We start from the raw sequence: 19,195 nt of genomic DNA, 5'->3' as shown, positions 1-19,195 counted from the left end.
AAAAATGGAAATGGTTTGCACAACATTGGTTAGAGTCTTAAAATATGGTTATGTATCAAAGACTGGCAATGTACTTAATGCACTGAAGTATATTTACAAAAAGACAAGTTTAAACAGTGTAATTGAATCAGGATATCACATTTATTTTAATCTACTAAAGTGCCAGATAGCCATAAATCTTTTCACTTTAAGTGTCAATCACCCAAAGCCAAATACTGAATAAATTCAGAGTAGGATCATACTTAAGCTCCCTCAGCAATGTACCCTGTGCAGTGTTGAGTGTACAAGCTGTTTCGCACACTAAGAACTACAACAAAATTAACCAAACTCACTTTCAATGGAACACTCACAGCCGTCAGCAAAATGAGGTTTCCATTTCCACTATTCAGTTTACCCTGAATCTGTGGTATGTATTTCATTGAAGTATTTTAATTATAATGCCATCTTTATTAAAAAAGGCACAACAGTATAATGAGTTTATACTATATTGACTACTTGTCAATCTCTAATCTTACTTGACACTGTGCAATTATATGTATGATAAATGTCATGTGACATTTATAAAACAGCTCCATATTTACACAAGTTGATTTGATAAGTGAACTGTACAACTGCATCTTTATTCTCAAGAGACTTGAGGTAAAGAAATCAAATTATTGTAGAAACAATGTAAATACATATTATTTTTATTTTTGTACATGTTAAAAAAGCCACTTTTACTGTGTTTACATTAGATGGACGCTTTTAACATGAAAGAAGAACCATAATCAATTCCACAGACTCGATTACAATATTACATAGAGTATCAGATATTCTTTAGGTGATCAAAACAGAAGAACTTTGTATCTTGAGGCAAACCTGGTTTATCGCTCAATCTCTTCCCTTGTAGATTTAATAGAAAAGTATAAACATGGTCCATCTTCAGTCCGGACTTCCTGGAACGTTGCAGCTGGCAGCTAATCCTTTAGGCAACGAGAATTAGTCTGGATAAAATGCAACAGGGGAGCACTTTTCACCCTTTAGCCTCTATAAAGGAAAATCATTGACATAATCTACAGGCATCTCAATATAAGTCTTTAATTGACTGAGGATCATGTGCACAGTGATTGTCTCCTCATTTAAAGCTAATGCCATCTACAGGAGAAAAATAATCTTTTCAGAACATTTAAAAACACAGCATGTCCAATTCCACTGTTTTTCATGCAACATGGCAAGTGGACAGAATCAGCAAAATGAACTATACTTAAAATGCCAAAATACTTAGGAAAAGAGCTGTGACTACATGCAACTTAGTCACATTTAATTAAGTTTGTTCTCCTTTGTTCCTCTGACTGCCCTCATTAATCCATCAATCAGCTTACTTCATCAACATTTTATTCCTGGGGCAACCTTGACTTCACCCAAACAGAGATATTTCTTATCCATCCCTCCCCTACCATCTCTGGAACTTAAAACTAACTTGTCTTCTCTCTTTCCCAGTTCTGACAAAGGATCTTTGACCTAAAACATTAACTCTGTTTCTTTTCCCGTAGATGCTGCCTGACCAGCTGAGTCTTTCCAGCATTTCTGTTTTTAAGAGTTTCATCAACTGCAAATTTTTGATTTTTAGAAGATGAACACTGTGTAAGTGTGCATGCATGTGTGTGGGCTAATGGGGAGGAATATATTTATTGGAGCAATATTCTAACAATTGCGTTAAATAGATTTTGAAGAACAAAACTATGTATTAATCATATGACATTATGATACATCCTACAGATCTGATGCATATTTTCTGCCAAAGCATATGAGACTTTTCTACAAAATGGTCATGCACACAAAGTATTGTGATATGTGGCTCAGAATGGTTCTCAGTAGGTCCAATTAGGTGCTTAGATTAGCTGAAAGCTGGGGCATAGTCATCTTTTGGTTTCTATTCCCCTCAATGAGTGGAAGACACTTGAGGAATCTGGGTAGAATGTGGTAATATTTGACCAATGATTCTGAAGTGACTTTCTGGCACTCTGCCAAAAAAAGGTGTGTGCTTCTATATGCATCCCATTCCTGCTATTATCTGACTGCGCATTCCCATCACCAAACCCTTTTGGGGATCTTGGTGTTATCTGGTTGGCCAGCAAATATACTGCAGAGATTCAAAATTGATCTGGAGAGCTTTCTAATTTGAGGAGGTAGAAAGTATCAGAGAGGATAAGATTTATAATGGTTCATAATGGTATATTCACATTCACATTCCTAATTTACTGCCACATCCCTAAATTCATTTCTTTGACCAACATATAGTTACCTTCCCCCATTATATCCTTTGGTTCAATGTCTTTGTTATATTTGTCCCTCCCTGTCAAATGGCATGAGATTTTTCTGTTACATATAAGTGCAGGTTATTTTTAATTTTAGATAGGGGATCAGATCTTATAGCTATTTGTAAGGACTAAGACTCAGATTCATTTGGTGAATATAAAGCTGGGACTCAGCTATGTGAATGGATTACTGAAGTAATATTAAAGTATGGGTAGGTGTGTCAATATCCATGTCAATGGACGTGAAGTCAATCCAAGTATGGGCAGCAGATTTCCTTCTCTGAAGGATATTAATGAACCACATGGGTTTTTACAACAGCTAAGTAGGCAATCCATTACTGACATAATGATTCTTAAAAGATTTATGTAAAAACAGAAATTTAAATTCCTCAACTGGCATGGAGGAATTTGAATTCTTGTCTCCAGATCAACAATCCAACTTCCTTACTATGCTACTATATTCATGTATATCATAGATAAAGCAAGAAAGTAATGTTATTCATACTTGCAATGATTAACAAAAGCAAATGAATGCCACAATGCCTACCTTACTGTTTGAAACAACTTGAAGATTTCTAAATTGAGGTTTAACAAACATAAAGAATAATAAGTGAAGAAATAGAACAAATAAAGTAAGCAAGTTTGAACTGTTGAAAATGTTGTAATGCAGGGAAAATATAAGACATCATACAGTCTTACTGCAGAAATGTTTGAGCAACTCAGCTTAAACTGACTGTCCACCAGTAGCACACATAACTTTTATATTACATATGCACAAGTTTGTCATTTCAAGCAATCTTTTAGATTTTTTTGTAAAATTCTGTAGCAGTGACAAGGTGTTATATCATTTTCTGAACATTAGGTTCTGTGACAGCATAGAAGACAATCAGTTTCAAACTTTTAGTTCTCTCCTGTTGAAATGGAAACAGCACATTGTAACTTAATCCTAGCTAAATGTCAAAATAACAACTCATCACCTTCTCTGAATCACTCAATAGATTTTGATTCTATATGTATTTCAGATGTTAACTTGCATCCCTTTGAAACTTTGAAGACTCTTACCTGTTGCTTTTAATAATTTATCATTTTCCGCACAGCATCAAAGCACTTCCATTTGTCTGGTATATAAAAGGGTTCAAAGATATGCGGAAAAGGTGTATCATATCCACAGACTCTGCTGATTGGCGCCTCCAGGTTGAGAAAGCACTCTTCCTGTAAATTACAAGAAAAATTGTAATAGGAGCTACTGGATTCAGTGACAATCAGATTTTGTTTACTAAAATCAATCTGGGTGTTTGAGCAACACCCTATCAAGCACAAAGTATACTTTATTTAGCCCTTGCTTTATCTAGTGCAAGGTTGTGTGAGTAAAATCTGTTTTCAATATTGTGCATTGTGCTTTGAGTACTTCTGGCCCAGAATAGATGTGGTAACATCATATCAGCTAGTTTAGTTTTCACCGACTGACATTTCTTTTCTCTGTGATGCAAATTCTGCCATGTTCACTTATCTGCATAGCACCAACCTGGCTCTTGAAAGGGCAGATTGAGTTTACAGAGCAAAAAAATACATCAATACAATGACATTACTGTTCTTTTTTTTTGTGTGTTTAATGGGCCATATAATGAGAAAGGATTTACAAATTGTTTTCAATGATGCAAGAAACCTTCTCATTGGAACACTCAAAACACAGAGCTCCATGAAATAACATATGGACACAACTTCTTTCAATGAAAACTAACTTGTACAATTAACATTAACAAGTTTTTCATGATCAGAACATCAAGTTGACCTTAGGACATAACCTCAGAAATGTGTAGTCACATTTTCATACCAAAATTAGTGTTTAGAAATAGTCCGTCCTTGAAAATATTGTAATATGACATGGAGCAGAAATGTTCCATGGCCCTCTGTTCACAAGCAATCATCTTTTAAATGGAAGAGTTTACAGGGGATAAATGGCCATTTCCCTAAAATTTAGATGAAAATTAAAAGATGAATGAGAATCAAGGGCCCTCACCATGAGTAATGAAGCCAGTAATTTTCATTCCAGGCTCCTCTATGCATTTAATGTGGAAGATCCTGAAGAGTGTGGCATTCAATTACATGTGGCACACATATAGATGCCAATTCCTGGATTTCCATTTAGGTTGGAGAGCCTCACACAAGCCCCAGGCCAAACCTACAGGTATTCAAGAAGTTCTAAGGTTCTCTGTTGGTTGATCAGCAAGGATTCAAATTCAGGCAGTTAATTACAATGGAGAAAATATGTAAAATAACTGCCAAACAATATTTTAATAATGTAATAATTAAATCATAGAATTGAAACAGCATAGAAGGCAGACCGTCAAGACCATACCAACTCTCCGCAAGTGCAAGGCAAATGGCCCTGTTTCTTTTCCCGATAGTCCTGCAATTTCTTTTAAATACTGATCCAATTCCTTTTCTGAAAACCACCAGAGAATACATTGCAGATACTGACCACACACTGTCTTTGGTTGTGTTGCCTCAACTCTGGGCCATCTCATTCTCAACTCTTCCACTAGTGTGAAGAGTTTCTCTACCTACTTTTCCTAGACCACTCATGATTATGAACACCTCTGTCAAAATTCCTCTCAATCTAGCTTTTGTATTCTGAAATAAAACAGAAAATGCTGGAAATCCTAGCAGGTCAGGCAGCATCTCTGGAGAGAGAAACAGAGTTAACATTTCAGGTCAATGATCTTTCATCGGATAAAAGGTCACCAATCTAAAATATTACCCATTTCCCACCTCCAAGGATGCTATCAGCATGAAGATTAATCTGCCATATGTCCCCTTGGTTTATTATTGCCCTCTTACATTGTTTGAGACTCAGAGCTTGCTACCTATCTCTACTTCTCATCACAAAATAAATCATAATGTGTATTTTCAAAAAGCACCCTGATTCTGAGAGAAATAGCTGCTGTCTGGCATTTGTCCATAGCCCAGAGAGTTCAAACTGAAAGGTGGCAACCAGTGATTCACATCAGCACTGCCTATCTTCACTGATGCTGAGACTGGCAGATTCCATTGGGATACTAAGTTGCCACCAGAGTCGTTCACAACGCACGAACTCTGGCCAATCTTTCCAAGATTTCCTGCCCTTTTCTGGGCAAGAAGTGAGCAGCTCATCCTTTTGAAGACAGCTATAAAATTCAAGAAGGTGCCTCAATGCCACATTCTAAAGGGCAATTAAGGATGTGGCATTGAGGGATTTTCCCAGCCAGAGACACCCACATCCTGAAAAATGAACAAATGAGAGAAAATTACTGATATATTAATTGTCTGCTGCCTGTAGTTTTGCTACAGTCTTTGGTATGAGTGAATGGAAAGAAATTTTGAGCTCTAATTTGGACAATGAAACACAAAACTTATTAATAGCAAACAATGTAAAAGTAATAGAATAAAGCTCTGATAATCCGGCACACTTTGGACTTTGGTAGTGCAGGATATTATTCCAATTAATACCATAACGCACTTTTAACTCACTTTTTTTTAGATGTTACACGGTAAAATGATACATTTTCCAGCAAACCTGGTGAATTCAAAGGGAGTGTGGGAACTGAGGCCTTGGTGAGTTGAAAGAGAGAGCAGCAAACACCACCTGATAACTTATCAGGATTTCCAAATCGTTGGATTTTTTGCTTGCCAATGTTGCTCAACTGATACCATGCACAAAAATAGGTAACACTGATAACTTATCAAATCAAGTGTGAAGACTGCAACATGCTGTGCTCTCCAGTCATGGTTTTCATTGTCCTTTCTGGTGGAGCACTGGTTCAAATGACAAGTTGACGACTAGCCACTTATTTCACGTTAGTGAACTTTTCATGTACAGAAGAGTGCAGTAATTTACATGGCACAAAACTGCTCCGCAGTCGTCAAGTACAGCAAATTACTTTCAGTGTTATGACAATACCGCACTTCACCTCTAGCAGAGTAATGTGCCAATCTCGCATTTTTGCCCATGACCCCTGGAGTGGATTTGAATTTAGATTTATGCAGGCAAGATCAAAGAGAATTAAGCCACATTTTAACAAAATCTGCCTTACAATGGCGCAAATATATATTGCTCCTCTCCATACATTGGCCACTGCAAGCTGAAACCCACAAAGACTGTGATAAAAGGCTTGTTGATTGTTGCTAATATGGAAGTTATGTGATTCATACCAGCACTGCCTATCTTCACTGATGCTGAGAGTGGCAGATTCCATTGGGATACTAAGCTGCATGAAGAGCTCAGTAGCAACAGCAAAGGGGTCAGCAGAATATTGAGCACTCATATTGTACTAATTTGACCTAGATCTGTTATTTCCACTACATCATAATCCTATATGGTCATTTGCACCTGCAGCTCATCAACCTTACTGACACCACATTATATGATTAATTATATGTACAGTAAAGCTCTCTTAGATTCTCTCATTTCCCTCTTAGCCTGCTCCTGTGTAATGCTGTACCATGTCTTAATTTGATGTTGTCTGCCTTGTCCAGTCTTTTGTGCATAATGTTTCTCTTCTTCATATCCTGATTCTGATTTCCCTTCCAATTTCCCAACAATCAAAGCTCCCTGCAAGGATATTGGTCTGAGTCCTGTTGTGACTTACACAGATGTGTTGTCCCCAAGAACTGGTCGAAGTCTCTTAAATATCTCATCTTTCTTTATTTAGCATGTATTTCATCAATCCGGCATGTCAGGGGTTTTTGTCGAGCGTGAGTGTGTGGGGAGGGAGGGAGGAATGGATGGATGATTCAGAATATGCAAATAAGATTCCTCTTAATTGCTTGAGTGGCTTTTCAAACACTTTCCAGAATATTAGATATCAAACATGAACAGACAGTCTAGATCCATTAGACACAATTAACTTGCAAATGATCTTCTAGCACAATTATAAATGCCATCCATGTTCTATTAAAATAGTGTCAGCAATGATGCCAAAATCATGACAGCACATGATGATTTACCGAAATTAAAGAAATACAAGGAAGTGAGGGGATACTGATATTAAACCTTAGCTGGGACACTGCATTCGTTTCTGGGTTGCCACGCATTTAGATGGATGCCTTGGCATGGGTCTTAAGAAATATCTGAAACAGCTTTAGTTTCAGAGGATCATTGCCTAGAATTGCACCCTAAAGTTCATTGGTGAATACCTTCCTGGTACAATACTAAACAATGAAATCCATGGCTTCTTATTGAAAGTAATTGCATGTATATGTGATTGTCCATTTCTTATCAAAAGATGTGCATTAAATTTGTCTTTTACAAGAAGCAGTTGAAATTGTGTGTGTTGGGAAGAGCAATAATTCATAGGGAAAGGAAAAAAAACTATCACGAATCTTTCAGTGCTGCAACTCTTAGTCCATGATAATATGAGTCCACTTGGCCTGTGCATAGATATCAATCACCTGAGAAGGACTTTTCCCAAAATCTTTGAACTGTGGAAAAAGACAAAGCAAAGTTTTGCACTTGATTTTAATCTTGACTGAGTTTGTTTTTAAAATGCATTGTTTAAGATTGCAGAAAATAACAAAACTGAATGGTCTCTTGAAGCTGAAATACAACAGCCATTCAATATAAAAACACATACCATGACTATGCATCAGGGTGATTGCTTCTTTTCTCCTCTCCTGGGCAGTTATGCACAACCTCATGCCTCCTACCAGCCAAGTGATGATAACAGTCTAGACTTTGACTGTTTCACAACCAGTGCTATAATGCCTTTGGAATCAGGTATCAGAATCAATGAGCAATCCTCAAAATTATTATAAACAATATACTATATTATACATTACTACTTATGCATTATAGGGACCATCAAAATAATGGAAAATTAGTTCACAGAAGAAATAGTGTTATAGAGGAAGTTGCTCAAGTCATATTTTATAAAGTTTATTGAACACTTAACAGAGAACAGTACAGCACAGGAACAGGCCCTTTGGCCCACGATGTCTGTGCTGAACACAATGCTGAATTAAACTAATTCTCTTCTGCCTGCACATGATCCATATTTCTCCATTCCCTGCGTATTCATGTGTCTATCTAACAGCCTTTTAAATGCCACTATCATATCTGCTTCTTCTTAAATATTGAGTCCTGATAGCTGCAGTGTGTATAGATGGAAGGTGCTGTTCCTCGAGTTTACATTGGGTGTCATTGGAACAGTGTAGGAGGCCAAAGCCAGAGAGCTCAGAGCGGAAGTGGAATGGAGAATTAATGTGACAGGCAAATGAAAGCTCAGGATCAACTTCCTGGACAGAGCAAACTCAGCAAAGCAGTCACTTAATCTTTACTTAATTTCTGCAATGTAGAGGAGACCACATTGTGAGCAATGGATGCAGTTCTCAAGGCTGGAAGAAGTGCAAGTGAACTGCTACCTTACCTGGAAGAAGTGTTTGTGCCTCCGGACACAGGGAAGGGAAGAGACAAAGGAACAGGAACTGCATCTCCTGTGGTTGCATGGAAAATGCTATGAAAATTCTATGAATATTGGCCTAGATGGAAGAGACAAACAGAGAAGCACAGAAGGAACAGTCTCACTGGAACACTGAGAGGGGAGGGGAGGGGAGGATATGTCAGGCAGCGGCCTCTTGTTGAAGGTGGAATAAGGTATGGAGGACAATCCACTGACCATGGAGACATCGTGGTAGAAGGTGAAGACAAGTTGAACCATATCCTTTCACTGGGTGGGAAACTGAGAATATGCAGTTGAGAGCCCTGCCATCTATGGTGGAGAAGAGCCCAGATTAAGGATGAAGAAAAATATTTCAGAAACACTGGTGCAAAAAGTCTCATTGTCAGAAAAGATACAAAGGAAGCAGAGAAACAGGGATAATGGAGTCCAATCAGGAAGAAGGGTGGGAGGAGGTGTAATCATGAATATTAAAAGGACAGGCTGCAATTAATTCAGCTTTGAAGGAAAAATAAATGCTAATGTATCATTATCTATGAAAATAACGTTAACAAATATTGAATGTTGAGTAGCTAAAATAACTGTCCAACCTGCGGCAATCAAAAGCTTACTTACAAGTTTTCACAGGTCATACTTAGTTTGTGTGAGTGGTTTCAATTTATTGCTATAATTTTTGTTTTTTTCTTCTACTGGGCAGTGATGCAAACTTGCCAAATGATCCTACTTTAAACTATTTTACAACTGGTATTATGATGCCTTTGTAATCAGGCATGAAAGTAAGTGAGCTATCCTCAATTGCCTGAATCTTCAATAAGTTGCTCCACTATCATAAACTGCTCCACTCGGGATCTTAACTCAGAACTCACTAATTTTACCCACTGTAAATGAATCAGATATATCTCCCTAAAAATTCATGCACACAGACATTTACTTAATACATTAATAAAGTAAATATTTATTTTAGTATTTGGATGTTGAGAAACAAGCATATTTGCTAATATATATTTCTGCTTTATAGATATGGTTTTGACTATATTACAGACCAAACAAGAACAGGTTATTGACCAGCAATTGTGCTTTAATTCACAGTATAGTTTTAAATTATATTTATCAAGTACTCTACTTTAGGAGGTGGTGAGCAACTACAGTTGCTACATCATAGCAGATGGGGTACAATGTGGATTGATGTGACTATCCACATCAGTACAAAAAATAGAAATACTGAGTACTTTTTAAATGCTGACAGATTGGAAAAGGGTGATGTCCAAAAGGACCTGGGTGTCCTGAACATAAGTCATAGAGTGGTACAGCCCAGAAAAAGGCCCTTCAGCCCATTCATGTCCATGCCGACCAAGCTAATCCCATTTCCCAGCACTTGGCTCATATCCCTCTGAAATTCTGTCATCCATATACCTGTCCACATACTTTCTAAATGTATCTAATGTACCTGCCTCAACCACTTCCTCTGGCAGTTGGCTCCATATATCTACCGCCCACTGTGTAAAAAAAAGAGTTGCCCCTCAGGCTTTTATTAAACCTTTCGCCTCTAACCTTAAAACTATTTCCTCTAATTTTTGATTCCCCAACCCTGGAAAAAAGACCACCCACCCTATCTATGCCCCTCATGATTTTATCTACCTCCATGAGATCACTCTTCAGTCTCCCACACTCCAAAGAGTAAAGGCCCAGCCTGTCTAACCTCTCCCTATAACTCAGTCCCTCGAGTCCTGGCAACATCCTTGTAGATATTTTTTGCACGCTTTCCAGTTTAATCACATCCTTCCAATAACAGGGTGACCAAAACGGAACACAGTACCCCAAGTGTGGCCTCACTAACGTATTTTACAATTGCAACATAACCTCCCAACTTCTATATTCGGTGCCCCGAACGATGAAGGCAGCATGCCAAAAGCCTTCTTCATTGCCCTATTTCCCTGTGACTCCACTTTAATGGAACTATGCACCCATTCACCAAGGTCCCTCTGTTCTACAACAGCACCCAGGGCCTTTCCGTTCACTGTAAAAGTCCTACCTTGATAAGTCATTTAACACTAACATGCAGGCTGTTGTTTGGGTCTGTAATACAGTTAATACTATATCCTATAAACCACAAATATATATTAGCAAACATGCAGGTGCAGCAAGCAGTTAGGAAGTCAAATGACACTTAGGACTTTACTGCAAGAGGATTTTAGTAAAAGAGTAAAGATATGTAACTATTACATATGATCTTGGTGAGGCCACACCTAGTGTACTGTATACAATTTTGATCTCCTTACCTGAAAAATGTACTTGCTCTAGAGGAAGTGTTGCAAAGATTTACCTGACTAGTTGCATGGAGGCAACCTTGTCATACAGGAGAGATTGAGTAGAAAGGCCTCTTTGCTCCAGACTTTCGAAGAATGAGAAATAACCTCACTGAAATGTATAAAATTTTTAGTGGACCTGACAGGGTCGATGCAAGGAAAATGTTTCCCTACCTGAGGAATTTAGAACTAGGGGTCACAGCCTCAAAATAAGTGTTAGGCCATATAGGACTTTTCACTCATAGGGTTAGTCGATCTTTTAATTCTCTCTGCCAGGGGTCTGTGGTGGTGACGTCACTGACGAAATTCAATTCAGAGATTGTTAGATTTCTGGATATGAAAGGAATCAAAGAATATAGAGAGGCAGGAATATGATGTGAGATGTAAGATCAGCCAGGGCCAAATAGCTTTACTCCTGTTCTTATTAAAGGGTAGAACAAATCACACCAGCAGAATTTATCGAATCTCATTGGATCTATACTTCTGGACTCAAACCATAAAAACAATTATATGAATTGTAGCTCAAAATTAGTAGCACAATGACTAAATGTTTTCTTCAATTCTGTCTCCAGACTGGCTATAAAAATCCAACATGTTTTCTTCCAGTTCCAAGTAGGCTCGGTTTCACACCTCATAATCATTTAGGATGACTTGGCACTTAGTTATTAATTTTAGAGGAGAACTTATTAAAGGATGACTGGTGTGGGAATTTGCCCGAACATTAGGCTAAGGCTGTGTTACTAAGAGTGGAGGAAGTTTTATCTGGCCGTGCCTGTACCTGATGATTACACGGTGCCAAAACACAAAAGTTCGTCAATTATACAGCAAAAAAAGTAAAGATTCTGAAAAAATGTCAAATAGTACAAAAACTCTGCTGAGGCTAAACCAGTTGGACAGACTTAATATGTTTGAACCATGTGGCTGAGTCAGAAAATGTTATTTGCAATGGCGAACAAGTCCACAGGTCATAGAGATCTATGTAGGTGCAAATTATCCATTGGAATTTATAGTACTTGTTCCAAGCTTGCAGAGATCCAGTGAGTTCACAAAAGCAACAAAAGAAAAAATCCTTCAGCCCTTTGATTTCTTATATTTATTCAACCAGACACTTTGCTTGGTTCTTCAAACAAAATGATGTTATTATGCTCAGACACTTGCTGATTAATGATAATAATGCAGAATTTCTGACCAGTCACACAAATTGCAACAATGACAGACCACTTTGATCATTACAGGACTGAAATAATCTCTTTGAATTGCTTTCCCCAACACGAAATCTACAGACCTTGTACTAGACTAAATATTTGGATTGCCAAACACAGAAAACAAATAGCTCCCCATACAGCACAAACAGTAATTTCCAAAGCTATGTGCTAAATGGATTTGCACAGTACCTGAAATCTTTACAACTTAAGCCAAATAGGCTAAATTCAATAATCAGCAAATGAATCAATGACACTGTTGAAGCCAATCTTCTGCTGCTATCAGGAAAAGGCAATTATTATACTTCCATGCATTAACATTTCTGAAAATTCTGAAACTCTCCCCAATAACCCTGTATATGCTGTCAAATGACCTCCTACTCGTTCAATATTGTATGACATGTGGAATAAGCTCTCCTAAACTGGAAACAAGCAAAATTATTTCACGTTGGTAACAGACTAGAGACTGTTTTATTTGTTAATGTATCTGGCATATCACTATTATTGGCCCATTGGAAAATCTTTTCATCAATGCAAATCGCTAGATTACTGATGGCACTAACAACGCTGGTTCATCTTAGACCACCGCACATTCATGGTTTCATTAATTTCATTAGCTTCATGAGGTTCATTCATGGTTATTAGCAATATTTGTTGATCTTTGATTATGTCAGACACTAGAGATTATTGTTGTTGTTGACAAGCTGTTATAATACTAACTTTATTCTAGTTGCAACCAACCTATGTTGCTTTGCATTACTAAAAGTGTATTGTGACAAAGAGTACTTCAATATACAGTATTTATGGATTCTGTTATGATACCAACAACAGCTGAGTTACCTGCCGAAGTTGACATCAATTACTGTTACCATTACTATATGGTACTTGAAGATATTGCAATTTTATTCAAAGTAAGTAGTATCTGTAGGATCATTCACATTCAAAGAATCACCAAGTTATAAATGAGATTCAACTAGTTTAAGATGAAATGATCCACCTCCATGGCCAGAGTTCATTTAAAATGATACTACAGCTGCAATGAAAGCCACAGATGGACATTTATTTTTGTCTTGATATTTCTGTAATAAATTAATTCTAAGCTAAACAATATGGGTGCTTTCTGAAGCTTCTACCAGAAATAATCATTCGCTGCTGTGTCAAGAAGCAATTCCAGATCATCAGTCATTCTACCAGGATGGAATCTACATAAATCTCTGAGTCTTTTGTCACCCTGTATCAAATCTGTATGGCTATATCTGCCATTACACAAATGGTGGTGTATAATGGCAACTCATGCTTGGTCAATTATTAATGTTAAATCTGAAATAGCTTTTAGTTATGCAAAAAATAACAAAAGATATGTGAAAAAGAGCATATGGCATTAGATTATTGTCAATCACAATGTCACAGAATGGCAGAACAGGATCAAGGATTATATTTGTGTTTCTGCTAAGCCAGAGGTGGAAATTTTCCTAAATGAATCAAACCAATAAGTTGATACATATGCATCATGTGAGGAAATTATAACACACACCAAGAGAATAACAAAGCCAGACAGTTTGCTTAACTGTAACTACGGTTTAAAATATCATCAAAATCCATTTAAATCTCATGTTACTCAGTGAAATATTTTCAACATTTTTCTAGACTAGTTCGCAAGTTCTTTACATTCATTTCTACTTATTTTGACTGCTGTGGAGAAGGGTGCAAATGTAGCAGCTAGAAAGACACATAGCATCGTTGACAGCTACTTTGGGATTTTGCATTAAGGTAAGCACGTGCAAAAATTTAATAGGCACTACCAGTTTCACAGGGTAATGACAGTGAACAACCGTGGATCCACAGGCAGAAATCACGGTCATTACCACCTCAAATCCCAGACCCAAGTATGGATGACTGACTCTGCAATTTGGCCTTCCACAAAGTGTAGTGTTCAAGGAATGATTCTTGGCAAATAGTGTGCTGCAGTCTATAATGTCCTTAGAAGCAAGTGCCTGCTGCAAATATTGCTATCCACTGACAGTAGCTGATGGCAGAATCACCATTGTGATTTAATAATAGAACTAGAACCCCACATTTTTTTAAATAAGAACTTTCAAAGATGAATGTGGCAGAATTCCAATGAAGCTTTTAAGTTATAAATAGAAAAATAAATCTGTTAAGGTGCACAGAGGCCAGAATTGGAAGCAAAGAAAACAATGATTAATTTCAGAAAGGCATTAATGAACAAAGGAAAGATAGGTGAGTGGGACTTAGCACAGTTTAAGATGAGGGCAACAAAGTTTTGGGTAAGTTTTCGTTTATGTAGGGAACAGCTTAGAAAGATAATATAGAATATATTACAGATGAACTTTGAAGGACAATAGTATGCATGAATTTCAGCATCATCAAGGGCTGGATGAGTAATGGGTTAAGCAGGCATATCACCGATACAGAGGAGGCTGCAAGGGGAGCACCAGATGCAATAAATGATACCCTCAGATTCACAGGTGAAGCGCTGTCTCCTCTACATCGGTGAGACCCGACGCAGATTGGATGACTGCTTCATCAGGCACCTTGACACTGTCTGCCGCAACAGCCAGGACCTCCTGGTGAACAGCCACAATTCCACTTCCCACTGACATGTCTATCCACGGCCTACTCTACTGCCACTTTGAGTCCAGACGCAGGTTGGAGGAGCAACACCTCATATTCCATCTTGATGGTCTCCAACCTGATGGTATCAATATCAACTTCTCGAACTTCCAGTAACCCCTTCCCTCTGCTTTTCCCCCTTCCCTCCCTTTGTTTTCCCTCATTCCCATGGCCCCCTTACCCCTCTTCTTTCCCCTCCCCTGCCCTGATGACCAGCCCATCACCTCCCCCTGGTTCCCCACCTCCTTGCCTTTCTTCCTGTATTCTATGGTCTCCTGTCCTCTCCTATCAGATTCCCTCTTCTCTAGCACTTTGCCTCTTCCACCTATCACCTCTTGGCATCTCACGTCGCTCCTTTTCATTTGCCCCTCCCCCACCCATCTACCTTCCCCTCTCACTTAGACTCACCTACCACCTGCCAGCTCCTCCTCCCCCCACTTTTTTATTCTGGCTTCTGCCCTCTTTCTTTCCATTCCCAATGAAAGATCTCGACCCGAGACGTTGACTGTTTATTTCCCTCCATAGATGCTGCCTGACCTGCTTAGTTCCTCCATTTTGTGTGTGTTGCTCCAGATTTGCAGCATCTGCAGAATCTGTGTCACCTACATTTCCTCAATGCCTATGCTGTTTAGCAGTTTGTTATTAATATTCTATTAAACATATGAATTAGCAATTTTTCATTATTGCTGTAGAACAATTATATAGATATTAACAATCTGTGCTTGTATTTATTCTCCTTGCAAGCTCCTTTGTATATATCCTGAACCCTTTACCTTCCTTTCCCAACTATCCATGTACTCTATTCATCAATGTAGAATTGGCTTGTTTCATTCATATTCTATATGTGAAAAAGATTTCTGCTCTCTGTCCTAAATCTTTGGCATTTAATCTTATATCTATCAAATTTGTAGATTCTTTACAAACATTGAATCTTACTGAATATAGTGTGAGTTGCATCAATAGTTAGAAAACCAACCGAAACTAGTTCGAGTTGGGCACCTCTGAGTATTGAGAGCATAGTGAAGTTGTTGATTATTTAATGAAATAAATGGCTGATCAAGGAATCATGCATCCAAGAGTTTTAAAGGATGTCGCTGCAGGGACAGGGCAGCCATCGGCTGAATTTTTTCAAAACTCACTGAGTTTCGGGATGGTACCTGCAAATTGGAAAAATCCAAACATGACTCCCTAGTTTGAGGCCAAAAGTAGGAAAATGCAGGCCTGATAACTTAGCATCTGTTATTGGCAAGATGCTGGAGTCTATATTAAGGAAGAAATAGCTAGTCATTTTAAGAAGTTTAATGCAGGCAAGCCAAGGCAGTATGCTTTTAAAAGGAAAATCATGTTTACAGATTTGTTAGATATCTTCAAGGATATAACAATACAAGTCAATAGAAGGAAACCTGTAGATGTAGTGTATTTGGATTTCCAGAAGGCCTTTGATAAGGTGCCACATGAAACATTGATGCACAATTATAAGAGCTCACAGTATCGGGGCAGGTGTGTTAACATGGATTGAAGATGAGTTATCACATAAAAGACAGAGAGTTGGAATAAATGGATCTTTTTCTGACAGTAAAGATGCAACTAGTCGCAGGGTCCAAGAATCACTTCTTGACCCTCAATTATTTACTATTAATGACTTGGAGGAGACAGCAGACTGTAAGGTAAGTTTGATAATGCCATGAAAATAGGTGAGACGCATGGCACATAGAGGACATTTAAACTCTGTAACAGAATACAGATAGGTTGAGTGAGCAAGTATGTGGCAAATGGACTTTAATGTTAGAAAGTGTGATGTCATGCACTTCAGAAGGCAGACTGTTATCTAAATGGAGAGGAATTGCAAAAGAATGAGGTACAGAGGAATCTAGGTGTTCCTGTGTAACAGACAGAAAAAGTTTGCATGCAGGTACAGCAAGTAGTTAAGAAGGCAAATGGTATCTTGGTCTTTATTGAAAGGGGTTGAAAGTTTCATGAACAGATTTGGTCCCCTTATTTAGGAAAATATGCTAGCACTGGAGCCAGTTCAGAAGAGATTCACTAGACTAATTCCTGGGATGGGACGGTTGTCCTAGTACAAATGATTAAAACATTTACATCTGTATTCTTCAGAGTTTAGAAGAATGAGGGCTGATCTTATTGACACATTACATCCTAAGGGGCATGACAGGGTAGATGCTGAGATGTTTCCACTCATGGGAGAGTATCGAATGAGAGGACATAGTTACAAGGGGTGTCATTTAAAATTGTGGTGTATAGGAATTTCTTCTCACAGAGGGTGGTACATCCCTTGAATTCTCTACTGCAGAGATCTGTGGAGGTAAGATCACTTTAAGAAGTTAAAGAGGAGGGAGATACATCTATGAAAGATTGGTGAATTTTGGGCTGTGTGGAACTAGCACAGAAGAGAATTGAGGCCTGAGGCAGATCAGTCATGATTATGACGCTATCTCACTGGCTCTCCACTCTGCTTTAGAGTACCCAGACAACTGCCAGACATATCTCAGGTTGCTGTTTATCGATTACAGTTTGGCATTCAACACCATCACTCCCTCAGTGCTAATAACCAAGCTTCAAAACCTGGGCCTCTGTACCTCCCTGTGCAACTGAATCCTCAGCTTCCTTATAGGGAGATCACAGTCAGTGCAGATCGGCAATAACATCTCCTCCTCGCTGACAATCAATGCAGGCACACCTCAAGGATGTGTGCTTAGCCCACTGCTCTACTCTCTCTATACTCATGACTGTGTGGCTAAGCACAGCTCAAATACCATCTATAAATTCGCCAATTACATCACTATTGTTGGTAGAATCTCAGATGGCAATGAGGAGGCTTACAGGAGTGAGAGAGATCGACTGGTTGAGTGGTGTTGCAACAACAACCTCGCACTCAACATCAGCAAGACCAAGGAACTGATTGTGGACTTCAGGAAGGGGAAGTCAGGAGAACACACATCGGTCCTCATTGAGGGGTCAGCGGTGGAAAGGACGAGCAGCTTCAAGTTCCTGGGTGTCATCATCGCAGGGGATCTATCCTGGGCCCAACACATTGATACAATCATGAAGAAGGCACACCAGCTGCTCTGCCTCGTTAGGAGTTTGATGAGATTTGGTATGTCACCAAAGACACTTATAAATTTCTATAGATGTACAGTGGAGAGCATTCTGACTGGAATGGAGCCTCCAATGTACAGAATCGCAAGAGACTGCAGAGGGTTATAGACCCAGCCAGCTCCATTATGGGCACAACCCTCCCCAACATCGAGGACACCTTCAAGAGGTGGTGACTCAAGAAGGCGGCATGCATCACAGAAACATAGAACACTACAGCACAGTACAGGCCCTTCAGCCCACAATGTTGTGCCAACATTTTATCCTGCTCTAAGATCTATCTAACCCTTCCCTCCCACACAGCCCCCTATTTTTCTATCATTCATGTGTCTACCTAAGAGTCTCTTAAATGTCCCTAATGTATCTGCCCCCACAACCTCTGCAGGCAGTACGTTCCACGCACTCACCACTTTCTGTGTAATAAACTTACCCCTGACATCCCTCTTATACCTTCCTCCAATCAGCTTAAAGTTATGTCCTCTCATGTTAGCCATTGTCGCACTGGGAAAAAGTCTCTGACTGTCCACTCGATCTATGCCTCTTATCATCTTGTACACCTCCATCAAGACACGTCTCATCCTCCTTCTCTCCAAAGAGAAAAGCCCTAGCTCGCTCAACCTATCCTCATAAGACATGCTCTCCAATCCAGGCAGTATCCTGGTAAATCTCCTCTGCACACTCTCTAAAGCTTCCACATCCTTCCTATAATGAGGCGACTAGAACTGAACACAATACTCCAAGTGTGGTCTGACCAGAGTTCTATAGAGCTGCAACATTACCTTGCGGCTCTTGAACTCAGTACCCCGACTAATGATGGCCATCACTCCATTCGCCTTCTTCACAACCCTATCAACCTGCGTGGCAACCTTGAGGGATCTATGGACGTGGACCCCAAGATCCCTCTGTTCCTCCACACTGCTAAGAGTCCTGCCATTAACGTTGTATTCTGCCTTCGAATTCGATCTCCCAAAGTGTATCACTTCACACTTATCCGGGTTGAACTCCATCTGCCACTAAGGACTCTCACCATCCAGGACATGCCCTCTTCTAATTACTACCATCAGGGAGGAGGTACAGGATCCTGAAGACCCAAACTCAACAAATCAGGAACAACTTCTTCCCCTCCACCATCAGATTTCTGAACGATCCATGAACTCATGAACACTACCTCATTATTCCTTTTTTTTGCATGATTTATTTTTGTAATA

At 38.9% G+C, this 19,195-nt stretch overlaps 1 protein-coding gene across 6 annotated transcripts in view; it reads right to left on the bottom strand.

Moving 5' to 3' along the window:
• Positions 1-670: 670 nt before the first annotated feature.
• bckdhb (branched chain keto acid dehydrogenase E1 subunit beta) overlaps positions 671-19,195 on the bottom strand; it is a 192,059-nt gene continuing 173,534 nt past the window's right edge. The window contains exons 10-12 of one of the 6 annotated variants that reach the window (XM_052024775.1): positions 3,360-3,509; positions 2,845-2,872; positions 671-1,026 (exon numbers count right to left, since the gene is read on the bottom strand). In XM_052024775.1, coding sequence (XP_051880735.1) covers positions 3,369-3,509 — 141 coding nt within the window. In that variant the 3' untranslated portion in view covers positions 671-1,026; positions 2,845-2,872; positions 3,360-3,368. The remainder of the gene's footprint in view (positions 1,027-2,844; positions 2,873-3,359; positions 3,510-19,195) is intronic. The other 5 variants (XM_052024776.1, XM_052024777.1, XM_052024774.1 and 2 more) reach the window with 5 other exon arrangements.

Source organism: Pristis pectinata, chromosome 10, assembly GCF_009764475.1.
Source record: "Pristis pectinata isolate sPriPec2 chromosome 10, sPriPec2.1.pri, whole genome shotgun sequence".
In the NCBI taxonomy this organism is placed as follows: Eukaryota; Metazoa; Chordata; class Chondrichthyes; order Rhinopristiformes; family Pristidae; genus Pristis; species Pristis pectinata.
The sequence above is the reverse complement of the archived record's forward strand: the minus strand, read 5'-3'. Positions and strand labels throughout refer to the sequence as shown.